The sequence below is a fragment of the Adiantum capillus-veneris genome, chromosome 22, assembly GCF_014529385.1.
Source record: "Adiantum capillus-veneris isolate H3 chromosome 22, ASM1452938v2, whole genome shotgun sequence".
Taxonomy (NCBI): Eukaryota; Viridiplantae; Streptophyta; class Polypodiopsida; order Polypodiales; family Pteridaceae; genus Adiantum; species Adiantum capillus-veneris.
Window position 1 is genome coordinate 115050471 of NC_140952.1, and position 12941 is coordinate 115063411.

At 41.3% G+C, this 12941-nt stretch overlaps 1 protein-coding gene, 1 non-coding gene and 1 pseudogene across 2 annotated transcripts; 1 reads left to right on the forward strand and 2 right to left on the reverse strand.

The window, feature by feature from the left end:
• Positions 1-1430: 1430 nt before the first annotated feature.
• Positions 1431-3379, forward strand: LOC147430060 (putative L-cysteine desulfhydrase 1). The gene is made up of 2 exons (XM_086496246.1): positions 1431-1765; positions 2223-3379. The coding sequence occupies exons 1-2, from the start codon at positions 1496-1498 to the stop codon at positions 3264-3266; spliced, it is 1314 nt and encodes a 437-aa protein (XP_086352372.1). The 5' UTR covers positions 1431-1495; the 3' UTR covers positions 3267-3379.
• Positions 3380-4774: 1395 nt separating this feature from the next.
• TRNAG-GCC (transfer RNA glycine (anticodon GCC)) lies at positions 4775-4845 on the reverse strand. Its single transcript has one exon. It is a non-coding gene; the product is annotated as a tRNA-Gly (tRNA).
• A 4997-nt stretch (positions 4846-9842) lies between these two features.
• On the reverse strand, positions 9843-10878 carry LOC147430062 (uncharacterized; annotated as a pseudogene).
• Positions 10879-12941: the final 2063 nt, after the last annotated feature.

The following is a 12941-nucleotide window of genomic DNA, read 5'->3' on the forward strand; positions in this document are numbered from 1 at the left end:
TTTCTCTCTACAATGTGCATTCCAGTTGCCCTCTACAACCTGTGTTGACTGCCACTCTCCAAGAGCCACCATGCCCTGATTGACGCAGCTTTTCAGCAGGATGACAATGGACTTGTTCCTCATTTTGAAATCTACATAGAGCTGGAATCCAACATTGCATGTTCCAACAAAGAGTTAGCAGAGTTCATCATCAATCTTTCTAGTCAAAAGCCTCAAAGTGAATGGCTCTAGGCTTCCTAAGTACTTCATCAAAAGTTTTCTCATGAGCATTCATGATGTTCTTGCCCCTGAAAACATGAGAACAATGCTAAAAAAGCCAACAGGTCAATCAAGTAAACACATAATTAAGCATCGAGATTCTACCTTCCTTGGATTTCTATCCTTAACCATAGAGGGAGAATCAAAGATGTGTGAAAGGAACATGCAAAACACAGAAGGAGTGGTGATGGTAGACATGATAGCAAGAGTGAATGCTATAGTCAAGACAATGTCAAAAGTCGTAGAAAAGATGATGGAGATTGCAATAGACATGATCGACACAATGATGGAGATCGTGCTAGTGATAGAAGTAAATCTAGCCTTTCCATGAGGAAGATAGACCAAAAGATAGGTCAAGATCTTTTATTGATGAAAAGAAGCTCATTGGATGAATGAGTAATCTAATGTATGAATCAACCTTCATCATGGCTCTCCTAGGCAACCACTACAAAGAATCATCTCACCTGAGAGACGGTAAGCTAACATTATTGCAACAAGGACTTGAATACGAAATTAAAAAGACAAACTCGCATGTTTGTGGCACGCACTTGAAGCATGAATATCAAATTATCAGAGAAAAATTCAGATTCATTATCTTATTCTTGAATACCATGACTATGTAGTAGGAAATGGACTACGAGCAGGGCACGACCTCCGTTTCTTATAAATTTTGGAGAGACAAAGTGCGGACTCTCCACCATACTGCTATATGGCACTCACGTAGACCGTGCACTATCTAATTTTTTATTATAATTTAATTTTTTCATGGCATGGAAAGTTGAACTAATGTTCTACTTTTGCTCGTAGTTCATCAGTGCAATTTTTAACGGTGCCTAATTGTTCAGGTGAAACCACTTCAAATAAGGTGAGTGCTCTATCTTGATGTATGCATTGCATTAGTGCGTTACACAAAAAAAAAAAAAAGTATTTGATTGTAACGTAACAATTACGAAATGATTTTTACATTTAAAAATGTGTTAAAGAAAATCTTTAATGTTCATCTTGATCTTTATGTATTATTTGCTAAAAAAGTTCTCCAATGTTGTACTATACCTTGAGGAAATATATTGTCACAACGAGGCCAACCAAGCAAGAGTAGTTCCACATTGATATATTATTTGTCGAAAATAATTCTCCAATAGTATTTTGAGAACATAAATTGTCACGACAAGTTGCGAGTCCGTTCTCCCAGATTTGGGGAATACGAGCTCGGGCCCAAGGCAGCAGGAAGGGGAGCATGCTGGAGCTAGCGGAGGGCGAGGGTGACGCAGGGGGCCTGGAGGCGCTGGTCTACGCAGAGTTTTTGCAGCATCACGAGGGCGGAGTGGCACGCATCAACCATGGCAGCTTCGGCAGTCCCCCCGCGTCCGTGCAGGCTGCACAGGCGCGGTGGGCCTCCTTGTGGCTCCGCCAACCCGACCACTTCTACTTTGGTCCCCTGCAGGATGCGCTCCTCCACAGCCGCCGCGAAGTAGCGTCCCTCATCCATGCCCACCCTGTTGATCAGGTTCCTTTTCTCAAACTCAGGCACTATTTGTCAAGAAGGCCTTCAAAATGGGCATGTGTGCATGCATACATATACGTTCTGCATGTGCTGACACACCACTTGCTCCTTCCTATGTTGTGCATGCATATGCACCATCAATTTTGTTCGCATTTGAGAACTTAATGCTTGCGGTACTTTCACGTCAATGCACAGAGATGTGATTAGCACATGCATGTGTATTTTGAATGCGCATGCTTCAATGTCAGGCGTATGCACGGATGGCATTGTGATACCATGACTGCGAATGATGATTATGTGCATTGCACTGCATTGGAATAATGCAGCGGGATTTGCGTCATGATGACAAGGCTCTTCTTACACTGGAAACTGCAAAATAAGGGTATGCTGCCTTCTAGCATTGGGAGATTATATAGTTTGTCGAACTGATGGGGCTCCTTGGTCTTCTTGGGTTGAGCAGGTGGTTCTGGTGGACAATGTCACCGTTGCAGTGGCCATGGTTCTGCAACGGTTTGTGTGGCAAATCTTTGAAGGGCACTACCAAAAGGGTGAAGCAGTCTTGGCCTTGAATTTCTCGTATGGGTCTGTCAAGAAGGCACTAAAGGCGTATGTTGAGAGGGCCGGTGCCTGCCTACTCGAGGTGAGGCTGCCCTTCCCGGTGACGTCTAGCGAGGAGATTGTAGCTGCGTTCAGATCGACCTTGCAGCAAGCACAGAGAGAGTCCCGAAGAGTTCGGCTGGCCTTGATTGACCACATCACCTCCATGCCATCGGTCGTGCTGCCAATCAGAGAACTTGTCAGTCTGTGCCGAAGGGAAGGGGTCGATGAGGTCTTCGTGGATGGCGCTCACGCCATTGGAAACGTCGATGTCGATGTGGAAGAGATCGATGCTGATTACTACACCAGCAACCTGCACAAGTGGTTGTTCTGCCCCCACGCTGTTGCTTTCTTACATTGCAAAGCGGAGCAACTGCGCGACCTCCATCATCCGATCGTTGCCCACAACTATGAGGAGGGGCTAGGCAGAGAGTGCGAGTGGGTGGGCACACGAGACTACAGTGCACATTTGGCTGCGGTGGATGCAATCGCGTTCTTTAAGAAGTTCAAGGGCGGGGTGCGTGCGGTACAGGACCATAACCGCCACAGTGTGGTCTCCATGGGTGCAATGCTGGCAGATGCCTGGGGAACGCACTGTGGGACACCGCCCGACCTGAGCTCTTCGATGATAATGGTTGGGCTTCCCAATGCTGTGGGTGTGCTGTCTCACAGCGACGCCTTAGACCTGCGCACACGCCTACGTGAAGAGTTTGGGATTGAAGTCCCGGTGTACTGTGCTACGGAGGCGTCGCCAGCCACGAGTAATTCCTCTTGGGGAGGGTCCAAAGTGAATGGCCCTCCATTTGCTGCATATGTCCGAATCTCTCACCAGATTTATAACAGTGTTGGGGATTATGAGAAGCTGAGAGATGCGGTGACATTCCTAACAGAACAGCATAGTAGATGATCTGCCTCCTCCACATGCAATCGCAGTTGTATCATTCATTCCTTACGTGTTGCGCCTTTGCGAGTGAGGTCCCTTTATGTGTGTTTTTATAAAGAAAAGAATTCTTGTGAGGACATTCATTAGTAGGGACATGGATCCTTGAATGCAGGCGGTTGCCATGAGAGCTTGTGCCCTCCCTTCCCGCCTCCCCCCAACAACTTGGCATATAGCAGACTTCTGCCAGTTTGTGGTTGAGGGCTTTAATGTTTTTCTTTTCATGCATACCTTTATAATGAAGTCAAGTCACTGAGAATTTTGTTGTGGCGCCAAAGCTAGGGCAGAATATTATGATGGAGGCTGCCCTCAGAGCAAGGGCAACGCTTGCTGACACGGTGTTGAAATGCTCTCTACTTTCCTCTCTATATTATGATGGAGTGGATCGTGGAGAGATGCATCGCTCCTGGTTGGCGGTAAGTCGTGTGTAGTAGAGAGTGCCCGGGCTTTTCCGGTTATCGCATTGTGCAAATTGCATGACCTCACCTCAGGCTGCAGCGGTAAAAATAAAACTGGATCCATCACAAACAAAATCGTGAGAATGCTCAAGCATGTGTGCGCCGTCTATTGAACTTCAAGTTGGCATATGAGAAAATGGATGTATATGAAAAGATTGATTGTGCTCGCAATGTATATGTATTCACGTTCTGGGTCTATTTTGGCCGGAGGAAGACCTTTAGGCAAAGGTGGTTGTGTTGGTGTTGCTGTAAGTCTTTGTCTCACCATTCTGCATCCAGCGAAAGGGAAGAAGGAGAAGAAATGATGTGCAAGTTTGGAGATGTTTTTGTGCTGGAAGTGTGAATCCAACTAGAGAAAGATGGAACACAACCAAAGTCTCTGTCTTGTCTTTTAAAGTCAAAATTTTAAGGACTTGCTGGTCTTACACTAAAAAACATGCAAACTTCTCCGGGCTTCCTTCAAGACGAGCTTATACTGAGGGTGGGATGTCAGAATGGGAGCAAGTGAAAACTAGTCACTCTTTGTGAATTTGTTGTCCATTTTGGAAGTTATTGACAACAGAATTGTCAAGAATTTACTGGGATTTGCACGCATGTGAAATTCTGCTCGTTTCGCTCCAGAGAAGATTGAAATCTGGCGGGGATGTCAGAATTGTGGCCATGTGCAATTCATCGAAAACAAGTTAGAGATCTGTTCTGTGAAATTCTGCTCATTTCGCTCCAGAGAAGATTGAAATCTGGCGGGGATGTCAGAATTGTGGCCATGTGCAATTCATGGAAAACAAGTTAGAGATCTGTTCGGTCCTTTCAGATGTTTGTATGTCTACATCTCTTAAGAAGTAAATTGAATACATGTGTACCGTAGGGAAAGTCTAAAATACTAAGTGAAAGGTGAAGGACAAGAGAGAACAATTTCCAACTATCGTGATATGCCCTCTCTTAAAGAGAGCATTTTTGTTACACACCTGTTTGGTGCACAGCACAAAAGAGAATCCTGTCTAGAGCAGAAGCCAAAACTGCACTGGCCGGGAATCGAACCCGGGTCTGTACCGTGGCAGGGTACTATTCTACCACTAGACCACCAGTGCTTGTGTTGCTAGCGGTTGACATTAAGCGATATGTTCATAATAGTAGCAACTGGTAACGCTGCCGCACCTGAGCTTGGGACTCTCTCTGCACCTTCGGACCCTGCCCAGCTCATCGTCCCAACAGCAGCCCCCCCCTCGCCCCCAACCAAAAAATCTTTAACAAATTCCCCGTTCATCAAAAGTGCGCACATCAAAATCCAAAATTCCGACTCTACTTTTCATTTTCGAGGCCTTCAAGAAATTCCCCGTTTCTCTTCACATGTATTGGAAGGGCATATAGCTAAATTGCTAATGTTCCAAGTGTATTGCTATTCTTTTGATGAAGAGCATTCAACCTTCTAATTTTACGGTTGGTCTTTCTGCAATATTGTTCGTTCCTCGACATGTTCCCCCTCTTGGGCGTTGGGTTATGTTTTGGGGATGCGACCAATTGCAAACTTTAGTCCTCCTAGATGGCATCCACCAGTCCTTATCAAGCTAGACATCATACATGAGCTAAAAACAACAATCTCGCTCAAAACGATGATGGTGCTCCGACTCATTAACTACATACACGCTTCCACTATGTTGTTGAAGGTCCTTGTATCAAAGACTGCCTTAACAAGAAGATTCAACTGACAAATTGTCCCTATCGCTTCTCTCTCAATCCCCCAAGTGAAGAGCATGTCTTCCAGATGACAATACCATTACAAAGTGGCTCCTTGTAAACGATGAAATAAGTTTTTATTATACTAGCTACATCTGCATGAAGCTAGAGAGTTTCTAGTGACGATGGAGAATGGAAACATTGAAGAGGAGATGTTAGAGAGGCTTCCTGTGCTATTTGGGTGGCTCACTTACCAAGTTGGAAGGCTCTGCACAGCAGCAGCGTCAATGGGCTAGGAATGTAAGGGGCATCCGACCCCCGACCCCCCCCCCCCCCCCCCCCCCCCCCCAAAACCCCACCCCACCCCACCCACGATCGCACCTCCTGCATTTCTCATCCTTCTTTGCCATCTTCTCGCCTTCGTTCTCTTCCACTCTTTTGACCATCCTCGCGGGTTTTTGAAGTGTAAAGATGTGTAGCTAATTGTAGGGAAGAGAGAGAAATGTACCCTTCAATTGCTTGCATCGCAGTATCCCTAACAACATGGCAAGTCACTTTTTGCGAGCGGAATGATGGCACTGCCATTTCCAAGGTCGCTTGGTGAGTTCGCAATTCAAGTAGGAGTGATCTTGGGATTCCACTGGCAATTGTCGGTTTCGAAGGTAGAAGGCACCTCTAGAGGGTGGTTCAACCACCCCTCGAAACAAGGGGTGATTCTCCTTTCAGTTGTAGCTGTAGTGGGCCTACGAGAATGGATTTCGGATTGGGAGGTGATGTCAGAGGCTCTTTCAGAGAGTCTATGAGAAGGTGCTCTTAGCTTTTGGATTGGGAGGCACTCTCAAAGGCCCTCTCAGAGTCTATGAGAAGGTTCTCTTAGTGCTTGAAGTGGCACCTCCCATCACTAGCACCTATGGAGCATAAAAAAGACAAGAGGCGATCTATGAATCGACGGATACTACTTCATTCAATCAATGCATCTACCACCACGAAACGCTCCAAGAAAAAGTCCAAAAGATAGAAGTCTGTCAAATTTTGGCCTATACACGAAACTTGTTTTGCATGTCTATCTTGCAGTTTGCCCGCATGGGGTGGTGTGAGAGGATAGAGCTCATGTCACCAAATTGCAACGCGAGGAAAAGTCTACAACTGCATTGGAACTAGTAGAGAAAGAGACAGAGCGAGAGAGGGCCCCGGCTCGAGTTAATTTTATTTGCGAGTGAATCAATTCGTGTTTTTTGGCAAAAGGTGATGCTTTTTCGAGTTTATATAAGCATGGATTCCTCTCATATGTATGCTCTCTAAGGTGGCATTGTGGTATGTGAAATAAGTACCCAGGGAAGGAGAGAGAAGAAGGATTAGACGGAGAGAGAAAAACATTCTTCTGAAATAGAGATAAGATAGGGGTGTGAGAGTACCGACAACGAGAGAGAGAGAGAGAGAGAGAGAGAGAGAGAGAGAGAGAGAGAGGGCAGGGCTAGAGAAAAGATAGGTTCAAAATGAAAAATGTCCGGCTCAAGTTTGGGCAAGAAGGTTCTCAAGCCGGTTCAAATTATGAAATTTTTAGTTATAATATGAGACATTTAGTGTGATTATCCCTCTCAAATTTAGAGTTAGCCTATTCATATGCGTGTGAAAAGGTTCCAATGTCGGGTCCACAAATAATGTTTCCCAAGCCTTGAGAGAGGTAGGGCTTGGGAAAAGACAAAGCATGCATATATTATTGCACGCTCCACTTTAGCAGTTAGTGGTGGTTACTCATTGCACTAGTAGATGCTTATAATATTCATAGGGGAATAATAATAATAGTGACAAATCGTGCATATCTATTGTACGCTCCACTTTAAAAGTTAGTGGTGGACAAATCATGCATATATTATTGCACGTTCCACTTTAGCAGTTAGCATATGCTTTTTGAGAAGTAGGACCCCTCATTTCACTAACACATGCCACTCATCCATCACTATCAAATGCTTTTTTTTACCATGTTGCTTTAGCCTATATAAATGTTACGAGGCAAGTAGCATATGTAACACAAGTGACTCGGAGGTGCCAATCAAGAGAGATTTTTTTATTTTCCCTGTACTTATACAATGCCTGTAGAATATGCAACTACTGGTAATGAGGTCGTTGGTAAAATCCATGAAGAGATTCACAAACTCCCTCCCAACGCACCCCTTGAAGAAAAGAAGATGTTTACGCAGAGAGAGCGTGACACAAACAAAGTGATCCGGATGTTTAACCACTATAATCACGCTCGCAACACTGGAGACCAAGAACTCAATGAAGGCTTTGAAACAATGCGAGAAGCTCTGGGAAAGTGGGAGACATAAGGGTACATAGACAGATCTCGTAGGGCCACTTTGCAGGCGGAGATTGACCACTTGCTTATCTACAAACGCACAATCAACCTAGTCGACATCTCCGGCTCTAATGTGGTAGAAGATTGAGGTAAGATTTAAATAATTATGCACTAATTAATATATTTAAATAAATATGTACTAGCACATAATAAATTATACTAGTGTGATGCAAGTTGTATTGTGTGTGTGTGTGTGTGTGTCTGCAGGTTTGATTCCCTACCTAATCATGTAAACAACTTATTTTGAATTATATGATGGTGTTTCACTCTTCTGTGCCTTGGTGAGAATAATTTATATGTCAAGGTTTGGGACCGTCCCCTCTCTTTGTCTGACTTAATATTATTGAAGTAGCTGCGAGACTTTTAATCGGCCTGGTCTACTAGCACATCTTCAAGATTTTTCATAGCTTAGGGTATTGTTGATATCTTCTAGCTAAACTGAACCGCAAAATGTAACTACAAGCTGTTTGAAAGCTGTACAAATCTATGTGAGTTTTCTATATAATTCAAGTAATAGATGAGCATGTCTTTAGTATGTACCCTACTTTTAGTAGAATGTTGTTTCCGGTCCATGTAGATGTTGTTGCAAGTAAGGATGAATGTCTAATAAGCCAATTTGAAAGTAGGAATCTAAAAAATATTGATGATTGTACTTGTTTGGGAAGAGACCTCAAAGTAATGATACACGCATAGACTCTTGCAGATAAAATAGTAATTAAAAACACTTTACTAAGTTGAAGAACTGCTTACGTACATAAACACACATATAAATAAATAAATAAATAGATATATATATATATAGATAATATATATATAGATAATATATATATATATAATTATATATATATAGAGAGAGACCGATAGTGTAAAGAAATACTGATAAGCAATCAAAATTTCGACAACATAACAGCGTGAAAATTTCAAAAAAAAAACCCCATTTCATGCTTGCTTCCGTGAAAGCTTGCCTAACTTTTGTTAAGCTTTGTATACATGAAACCATGATTATGTTTCCAAACATGAACAAAAAGCATGATTATATTCACAAGCAATCAAAATTTCAGCAACATAACGGCGTGAAAATTCAAACAAAAAAATCCCCATTCCATACTTGCTTCCGTGAAAGCTTGCCTAACTTTCGTTAAGCTTTGTATACATGAAACCATGATTATGTTTCCAAACATGAACAAAAAACATGACTATATTCATAAGCAATCAAAATTTCGGCAGCATAACGGCGTGAAAATTCAAACAAAAAAAATCCCCATTCCATACTTACTTCCGTGCAGTAGCCCAATGCTCACGGGAAGAAGAAATTACATACGCAAAAAAACATGTGTTGGTATATTACTTTGGTAAATCCAAAGCTCTCAATTAACTTCTACCTAGCATAATAAATATGAAATCATGACTGAATTGATAAGGACGGTCAACACCAACAACATGTCTTCAATAATACCAAAAAAGTGGCACCCAAACACCATGGTCACACGTCGTCCCATACAAATCACAAATTAGAAAACACCATAGATAATACCAATGTTGATGTCAATCAAGGGCAGTGTGATCCGGGCTCATATTGTTGCCAGTCAGTCTCCTCATTGCTATCTGCATCAACTACTGGAATAGCACGTACACATGGAGCCTTGAAGCGTGAAAGATACTATTGGAAGACCTCTAGATCACTATTTATGCAGAGGCAGTGTCTAGACGACTCAGCGCAAACATGGCCCAAGCCACCACATCCAGAAAACATATCAACAATGTAGGTGTGCTCTACAGTAAATGTACGCATAAGCCAGCTAAAAAAAGAAAAAGAACATGTGTATTTTTACTTTATGTAACATAGTCTAATAACACATAGTAGGAAGCATATCTTCTTACTGAAGAAGTCAAGGCTACACTCGATGGCACCTCTAAGATCTCGTCCTCCAATGTACTCTCCATCGGCACGCTCCACCAGTATTCCAGACTTGGCATCGAAAGAGTTGTTGTCCACACTCTCTCCATCTCGTCGATCGTAGATAGGACGTTGACCCTTATGATAAAACAATCCTAGCAATAGTGTTTCCACCTACAAATTATAATTAGAATGTGATCTAATTGAAGAAAACTACGAGCATGCTTTTCAATCAACAAATAAATTTACTTACTCTCTCAATCTCAATGGTCTTTCGCACATAACCATCGAGGATCAAAATAAGGATGGTGTGCATCATTTTGAATCACATCTCGATGGCATGGCTTGACACAATGCCAAAGTGATCAATGGAGCTTAAGGTGATGTACCACCCCACAAAAGCTATTATGGTCACTTTCTTACTTAATTTTTGAGAGAATTGATTCCATGGAAGGACCTGCATATTACGCATTGTTAATTTAATTAAAGTTTAAAAATTATCATAGACTGCCCATTGAGGTTTTGAAGAATGCATACCTCGTTCTCCTAAAAAAATTCAACTTTAAAATTTGTTGAAAAATCCGCAAATAAAAGAGAGGCCACTTCATTGCTCTTTTTCCCATCAACATGGGTTGAATGAAGAAAATCCAAGATCCTGCATACGCTCAAATACATGTATTTCAAACATTCACAACACACACCACACATAGTCAATCTTTCTTCTCACGTGTATTTACCATTTCTCATCGAGAGAAATTTTGTAAACATCTAGCATGTTGCCAATAACGGTCACATCAAAATCTATGGAAGGCATTACATAATCAGAAAATAAGATATTTCATCAAGAATTGATGAGTAGACAAAAAGTGACAGTTAAGATATCTTTACAAGCAAGTTTACATGTGGAGCCTTGAGCACCTTTTTTGTTCTTTTTGGGAGACTTCTTGGGCTTCTTGGATTTAACAAACTCCAATCGTTTCTTTATAGAGGAGATTGTACTATTGTTTACTCTTTTCGAAGAGGTGGCTTTCTTGGAATCGAGCCAATCTCCTCAATACCATCTTCATTTCTTTCAAGAACGTGCTCTAAAGCAAACAAAAATATGTTTCTCACAAACATAGTCTAAATAGTATGAGCACTTCAACAATTTTTTAGTTTTTGTAAATGCCCAAAAATAACCTTTATATAAGTTCCCTTCGTCACGTGGATAAGTGCCTCGAGTGTAATCTAGCCACCAAGGGAAATACTCAATTTCCCAAGCAATCAAATCATAATCTCTCATCCATAGTGGATACACACACTCCTCACAAGAGAGGTCCCTCCAACTTTCAACAACGACTGACAACTTCTCCAACAAAGTTTGATCGTAAAGCTAAATTAGCCATCTACATAAAATGCAGTTAACTTTATGTGAGTTCCTTTATCGAGTGACTTATTTATTATGCAAACTTTAAGTGCAAAATAGAATAACAACCATAAAGATATCAATTGTATTACCTGAATAATACTCTCCTCGAAGATTCCCAAAGCTCTGGAATTTTTTCATCCGACTCTTTTGTGTTGAGCTTATTCCAAAGCTCCACAAAAGCTTTATCAATGTGCTCCCTCAACCGGTGATGAAACCATGCTTCAAAGCCCTCTGACATTTCTTCAATCATTTTCCCTTTGATCCTCAAGCATTGTTTCAAGATACTTCCCCAATGCCACTCTTTACGCAAGTACATTCTAAATTTCATTGCACTAATATAATGCTCAAAAGTAACATCATCTACACGACAATGCTTCAAAGAGTGCAATATTTTCTTTTTCCTATAGAGAAAACAATAGACAAATCATAAATGTATTGATTTATTTGATGATTTCCTGTGCATTTTTTATCCAAAGATTATTACCTCTCCGATGATATTTTAGAAGTTGCCAAAGAGTGGACCTTATCTCTTGTAAGGCCCACCTGATCCTTTTCTCTTATCGAATTGAAGTTAAATAACAAAGAGAAGAACCCGTGGCCATTGGCAGGGTTGGCAATGGCCAACATCTATGTTGCATTGACACAAAATAAAATCAAATCAATTTTTCAATCCAATAAATCAAATCCAAATGACTTGTCAACTTACAATTTTGTAGAAATTCAAACATGAATGGTGAGAAGAGGTTTACCTTATAAACTCTTTCTTTGAATATTTTTTCTACTCTTCCTCGAGCAACCATTTCCTTTTCTAACAGTGAAATCGAAGGATCATTGATCTCTTGCATCTCTTTGGAAAAAAAAGTAAGATTTTATAAAATTATGCGTAGCTTTAGCAATTACATAAAAGTATACTTTAAGGCAAAAAAATATACCTTCAATATGTGCATTGCCAATAAAAGAGCAGGAGCGTTGTACCAACTACCTTTAGATGCCTTCTTCTCGCAAGCAAGCTCTACCTCTATCCATCGAACCCAATCTTGGGGAAAGTCTTTCATTAAAGAATCGTTGCTTGCCACAGTCAGTTTTTGGAACAAGAAAATCTCCTGTCCAAAATTTGTGCTCACAGTGGTTCTACCAATTCGAAGCCACAATATCTTAAATTAAATGGCAAGAGAATGACATTGATAAAGTAATAGCAATATCTTTAAAAAGAACAAATGAGCCTACTCATTTTGAGAGCACAAAGCGAGCATAAGTTCCCCCTCTGCACTTCTATCAACATAGACAAATTGACACAATGTCTCCACTTTATCATTGAAAATTCTACAGCAACAAAAAGGAAAATTAGAAAGCATAGAGTAATACAAGACAACCTTATATTAAACAAAAAACAAATCACGTACGTGTTTTTATTAAGCACGTCCAAGTTTTCAAGCGGTGATTGCCATCCCAAACAATAATTTTTTTTCCCTTGAGTCTTCCCACTCAAGGGGAAGGCAATTATCAAAATCATCTCTTATTTCTCGCCAAATAGGCCCCCATTCATCTTTGTCTAAGTCGGAAACATAATGTTGATCATGGCCTGGCTTTTTAAATGACACAAGAAATGGAGCTCCAAGCACACTGTATCCAGACATCTCAAACCTTTCCACCAAGCCCTCAGTACCTAGACCCACCGCTCTAATGGCTTCATTTTCCATCAATCTGCAGAGAGGAATGCGAGGAGGTTCCCCACCTCTCTTTACAATAAAACCCTCTACAATCTCCTCCAATATGCGACCATGAATATCCTTTCCAAACACTGTTGGATGATCGGCAAGTTTAGCCACAATTGTCGTTTCTTCAG

Excerpts from the sequence above, each read along its gene's own strand:
- LOC147430060 (XM_086496246.1), top strand. The coding sequence starts at position 1,496 with ATGCTGGAGCTAGCGGAGGGCGAGGGTGACGCAGGGGGCCTGGAGGCG. Across the intron at positions 1,766-2,222 it reads ATGCCCACCCTGTTGATCAG|GTGGTTCTGGTGGACAATGT; the intron begins GTTCCTTTTCTC and ends TGGGTTGAGCAG.